Source organism: Nannobrachium achirus, assembly GCF_963921795.1.
Source record: "Nannobrachium achirus genome assembly, contig: SCAFFOLD_172, whole genome shotgun sequence".
Classification (NCBI taxonomy): Eukaryota; Metazoa; Chordata; class Actinopteri; order Myctophiformes; family Myctophidae; genus Nannobrachium; species Nannobrachium achirus.
The window spans coordinates 70,755-77,208 of record NW_027665095.1 but is presented as its reverse complement, the minus strand read 5'-3'; the positions used below and the strand labels follow the sequence as shown (position 1 = coordinate 77,208).

Sequence of the window (6,454 nt, the reverse complement as noted above, 5' to 3'; positions counted from 1 at the left end):
TGCTGATGCTGGTCGCCAATAAATTCAGGCACGAAAGTCGGTGTAACAATTCAATGCGCCTCTGCCCCTCTTCATGTTTCCGACGCAGACGCTCGAGCTCGACAGCGCAGTGTGGATTGGAATGGATCCAGTTACAGCATCAGCAACCTTAGCATCATTTGTTTTACTTTGGAGACAATACCAAGAGTTGTTTTATCGTCCACCTTCCTACATGACCAGCCATGTCTCTGCAGTCAGAAGGATAAGATCTGCACGTAACGCGCGGTTACGCAGATTCCACCGGAGACAGGCGGCGCTGAGAAATGCGTTTGTGACAACTGTAATCGCTGATTACTACTCGCGCTGGTCACCAAGGTGAGAAACATAAACGTTTATTTAAATTTCAGCAATGCTTGTTTAGAAAATGTCTCAAGTTAAGTTATTTGTAATATCCTTTCAAATATAACTTGGGGATATTTGTGTGATCATTTAATTATTCAGTGATGTTGCTATATATATATATATATATATATATATATATATATATATATATATATATATATATATATAATATATATATGTGTGTATATGCGCGCGTGTCATGGACGCAGGATGCAGGGCGAGCCCCATAGGCTAGCCCCATCACTGATTATTATCATTTAATAGCTACTGTACTGTAGGCTACCTTAATTGTTCTCTATTAAACTCGAAAAGTACTTGTACACTATTCAATATGATATAAGCAATAACACAGGGGTCTTAAACGTTTTTCAGCCAAGGACCCCCTAAGTTGACAGAGATGAAGCAGATCCCCCCACTATATACAGTATAAAATTGTTTTGCAGATTAAACTTTTTTTAAACAGATTTCATAGATAGTTTATACTAGTTTGACAGCACTGTCATGTTGTGTTCATGTTAATGGGTATTTTCAGACATTTAACCACTTCAATACTTAAAAAAAAAAAAAAAAGGTTTCCAATTGCTCAAAGATTTGGTGCCCCCCCTGTAGTAACCCTGAGGACCCCCTAGGGCTCCCAGACCCCCTATGGAGGCCCCTGTAATAACATATAATATCGTTTCTATTCTACTTCAGGAGGATGTGGGTTGAAGAGAGGTCTGGGGCATGGTGGGAGCTTGTCCTAGCCTCCTGGAGAGATGAGAGATGGGAGGCCAACTTCCGGATGAGAAGGGCCACGTTCATGCGGCTGTGTGACATCCTTCGACCACACATCGAGAGAGATGTCACCCAGTTCCGAAGTCCAGTATCAGTGGAAAAACGTGTTGCCATATGCCTTGTGAGACTGTCATCCAACACCCTCTACAGAATCATTGCGCATTTATTTGGTGTTGCTACCTCCACAGTTTGTGAAACGTGCAATGAGGTCATCTCGGTCATTGTGGACACCATGCTCTCATTGTACATTCACACTCCATCGGAACCTGAATTCAACAACATCATACAAGGTTTCCGGGAGCATGGTTTCCCACAATGTGGAGGGGCTATTGATGGAACCCACATTGGTGTACTTTCTCCACCAAGCTTCTCTGCAGACTACTACAACCGCAAGGGCTTCTACTCGGTAATTCTACAAGCTGTAGTAGACCATCAGCTACAGTTCTGGGACATTAATGTGGGATGGCCAGGGAGAGTCCATGACGCTCGAGTCTTCGCCAATTCCAGTGTCTTTGACAGAGGTCAGAGTGGTACACTCTTCCCCCATCGCACAGAGAGGATTGGGGGTAGAGATGTGCCAATAGTGCTCTTGGGTGATGCTGCCTACCCACTCCTCCCATGGTTGATGAAACCCTACCCTGACATTGGAGCGACTCCAGCCGAGCGAACATTCAACCAGGCGCTCAGCGCGGCCCGCTCCACTGTGGAGAGAGCATTTGGCCGGCTCAAAGGAAGGTGGCTCTGTCTGATGAAGCGCTATGACTGTGACATCACCAACATCAATGCCACCATCACAGCCTGCTGTGTACTTCACAACTTCTGTGAAGTACACAAGGAGAGCTATGATGGAGAGGAACCGTTGCAGCCTAGTACACAGTCTGCAGACCCAGAGGCAGTGGACTTTCATCCCCCTCAGGTGCACCCAGACGCCCACACCACAAGGGATGCCCTGTGCACTTATTTCTCACTTTAACACCGGCATTATGTGTTGATCTTATCTTTCTGACTGCAGGGACATGGCTGGTCATATAGGAAGGTGGGCGATAAAATAACTCATGGTATTGTCTCCAAAGTAAAACAAATGATGCTAAGGTGCTGATGCTGTAGCTGTATCCATTCCAATCCACACTGCCCTGCACATGTGCTTTTGGATGTTTTTGTTGAACCAAGTTGTGTGCATTCCCTTTGTTCTAATTCATGTTTATTTATTTTTGGGCCCAGCAGCACCTTGAGCTACACACACGTGTATATTTTGTTTTTGTTTTTATAATAAAATGTTTATTTTCCCATTCAAGATCAGTGTGTTTTTACTGATTATCTGTTCTATATTGTAAAATCTAAAAATAGCAGCTCAACAAGCTCAATATGTCGCACCATGCCACATTTTGAGCTTGTTGAGCGGCTATTTTTGCAACTTCTGACACTGTAGTATGACAATAGGTAATTTTTTGAAAAAGCTTTACAGTTGTAATTAGGATGGATTGCAACAATGTTGGGTGTTTTCAAGTGGTAATAACATTTCATAGAAAACGTTATACCCATTTAGGATGTGTGGCCCTTTTGGGGTAGTTACAGTAAACTATTTTTGTAGTTGCCCAGAAACATTTGGTCTGGATTTAGAAGGCATTTTTATTATCTGCCTTAGTCCTAAATGTGTTAATTGTGAACAGTGGTTCTCAACCCGTGGTACGTGGACCCCCCCCCTCTGGTGGTACTCGAGTTTTCCAAAAATAAGAAAATACACTAGTGGGGTGAGATATTTAAATTATACTACAGGTAGTTAATCAAGCAATTGGTTGAAATGGGCTCTCTATTGCGCTGAAATGTGCATGACAGCACACCTAGCTGTTAATAGATTTGAGAACAGATTAATCACAATAGAAATAAATCAGGTTGCACAGTAGGTTCCCAAATGTAGTAGCTGAATCTGTCCGATGACCCATCATCAAATTATTGGCTTAGAAATGCAACAAAAACTAAAACATCTCCATGAATTCAAGGAATAAGTTTGCCTCATTAACTGAATAGGATGGGGTAGGTCTATGCAACTGTATTTGAACATCAGTTATTATGGTGGTACTTGGAGAGACATATTTTCTGAGGTGGTACTTGGCATGAAAAGGTTGAGAACCACTGTTTTAGAACCACTGTTTTAGAACCAACAAAATACTGGTCAATGAACCTGCTTCTTACATGTATTTTATTAAATACAGTCTGCACAACAGTGCCAAAATAAATAAAAAAAACACATCAAAACATGGATAGAATAAAAATCATATTTGCGTGTGCTAGAAAGTCATTGGTTCCACAACAAAAAAGGACCCTAAAGGGCTTTGCACACAGACGCGTTCTTTCGCATGGACAAAACAGACTATTGCATTTTTTTAAAGAAAACAATGATACTCTACGACCTCATGCACCGGCTCCGAATTTGCCGTGCGACAAGTGGATGCGGCCGTGCGTTCTTTTCTCGATCCAAACCAGTTCGATTCGTGCGTCTTGTCGCATGCGGTAAAAACTAATTGACTCATTTTATGAGTGTGGATTTCGCACAGCCTAGCAACCCAAATCCAATGTGTTTTACCCATATATAAAAAAAAAAACATCTGTCCTGTGTGCAAAGGGCTTAAAGGTTTGTATAGGTGGGCTCCCGGGTGTCATCTGACTGCTGGGATGATGAAGGGTTGGGCTGGTGGGATGATGGAGGATGCGGATGGAATAATGGATCATGCTGGTGGGATGAAGGTTGCTGGTGGGATGAAGGTTGCTGGTGGGATGAAGGTTGCTGGTGGGATGAAGGTTGCTGGTGGGATGAAGGTTGCTGGTGGGATGAAGGTTGCTGGTGGGATGAAGGTTGCTGGTGGGATGAAGGTTGCTGGTGGGATGATGGAGGATGCGGATGGAATAATGGATCATGCTGGTGGGATGAAGGTTGCTGGTGGAATGGTGGAGGATGCTGATGGAACAATGGAGGATGCTGGTGGGATGATGGAGGATGTTGGTGGGATGATGGAGGATGCTGGTGAAATGGTGAGGGATGCTGGTGGGATGATGAAGGTTGCTGGTGGGATGATGAAGGTTGCTGGTGGGATGATGGAAGATGCTGGTGGAATGGTTGAGGAGGATGATGCTGGGGTGGAGGAGTCATCCTGTCGAACAGCCTGCCCATCATTTGCATGAACATGCTGTTGGACTGACTCTGGGCCTGTAAACGGCGCTCCTCCATCTACAATTTACAAGTTAGGAATTTAGCAGATGATCTTAATCCAATCCTTAATAACAAGTTCATGCTTGTAAAACAGTAATAAGTAATAATGTACATCAAACGCATAGAAATTGTAATCTAGGATCATAAGTTAACGTTAACCAAGAACTTATCATCTGTCTATCAGTAGGAACTATACACACTGTAGATGCCAGGTCAACAATGACCTTGCACATGTCTATATTATAAAAACATTTTAGCCTTTGTATACCTCCACCTGAGAATTCATCCAAGCACCGAGACTCTGTTGTTCCTGAGCCTGGCGCTGCTGCTCTGCCTCCATGAATTCTGTGTGTTGTGTGTGTTGCATGTCCATAAAAGAGGTCATCAGGTGGCTCACTGAGGATTTTGCTTTCCTCTTCCGAGGTGCAGGAGTAGTACCACTGCCACTGCCACTGGCACGCTCCTCTGAAGTGCCTGTCATCATAAAAGTATGAAAAACATAAAACATAGAGCCTTCACCTGCAATAACAGGCAACCAGATTTATTCATATAAATTACCATTGACAAATTATCTAGAGGGCGCAGTGGAGTAAATAAAATATTTGTATTTAATTTGTATTCGTGATTGATTGAAGACTTTATTAGAAGTTTGCATAGGGGGTAGGTAACCTCTGTGAAGTTGGCACCCCATATGATGAAAACATATATAAAAATGATGTCATTCTTTAGTGCTGAATTGTGCCGTAAATTTTATAATTTGTGCTGGTATCACTTTTTAGTTATTGTACATAACACCACTGTTCTACTCCTATGTTATACCATTATCTCTATCACCCTCTGCTGGCCATACACTGTAATGCTGCTAAATCTGCCAATTCTTAACCATACAAATATATATATAAATATATATAAAAACACAATTGATGATTTCAACGGCACAAATTAGAGCACATCCAGCACTAAAGAATGAGACCCTTTTTCCCGATTTGAAGCCAAAAAATTGGGGGTGCAAGGCTCAGCAAAACTATAACTTGAAATATCTCAAAATTGATACCAGCACAAATTATAACATTTGCGGCACAATTCAGCACAAATTCAGCACTAAATAATGACAGAATTTTCATATATGTTTTCATCATATGGGGTGCCAACTTCACGCAGGTGAAAAGGTACAGTTATCTGACAGGACAGTTCACTGGTACAAGGTCTAAAAGGGGATCCTAGAAAAGACTAAGCTTATTTCCACAGGAAACGATTAAAGTATCTCATATAACATTGAATGACAGACGAATAGAACACAGTACTATGCAGTAGATATAGTCAGTTAAAAAAAAGATTAAAGAACAAAATACAGTGTATTTGTGTGCCCCAAAAGTCAGTTACAGAAAAGGTGAGGAGCTGAGAGAGAATAGACTTTTAACAACAACACAAAACAGCCTTTGGGGAGTAGCGAGGTGTTGTTATTTTTACTGTTTATTGTTTTACTGCCTGTTTAGTGTTTTACTTTAAGGAGTTCTCCTTAACGCTATGTCACCGATGATCCCTGCGTCCGCAAGAAAGGCTGCGCACCCTCGTCTGTAGTTTAAAATAAATAAATAAATGTAAACACGGTCTACTACTACATACCGCTTGCCAGGCTCACAGATGGACTCAAGGGTCCTATGCTGTCTTCGGCTGCAGGGACTTCGGGAGGTGGAGTCGGAGATGGTGGTGATGCTGCTGCTGCTGCTGCTGCTGCTGATGATGATGATGATGATGATGAAGTTGGCGGTGTTGGCGGACTGGGATTTATTGGACGGGAGAAGGGTTGTGATTCAAGGGTATCGGGGTTACTTGCCGGTTTGTGGCCAAGGATGCCGTCCACCTGATCAAAATAAATAAATTTGTCCTTTACATCTGTGGAGCTGCCAGTTTTGCGCAGTGCATCCTTAACTTTGTGATAGTGTTGCTTGAGCCACTTTAATTTAGCACGGCATTGTTCGATATTTCTGTTAAAACCACGAGCACGCAAAAACTCACTGATAACCGAAAAGATGTCTGCATTTTTGTGTGTGTTGTCTAATTGTGTTTGGATGTCCGCGTCTGCCCAAA

At 42.4% G+C, this 6,454-nt stretch overlaps 1 protein-coding gene across 1 annotated transcript; it reads left to right on the top strand.

Moving 5' to 3' along the window:
* Positions 1-1,078: 1,078 nt before the first annotated feature.
* LOC308280627 (uncharacterized protein) lies at positions 1,079-2,128 on the top strand (the record flags this gene model as incomplete). Its single annotated transcript, XM_080754957.1, has 1 exon — positions 1,079-2,128. The coding sequence occupies one exon, from the start codon at positions 1,079-1,081 to the stop codon at positions 2,126-2,128; it is 1,050 nt and encodes a 349-aa protein (XP_080611083.1).
* Between the last annotated feature and the right edge of the window lie 4,326 nt (positions 2,129-6,454).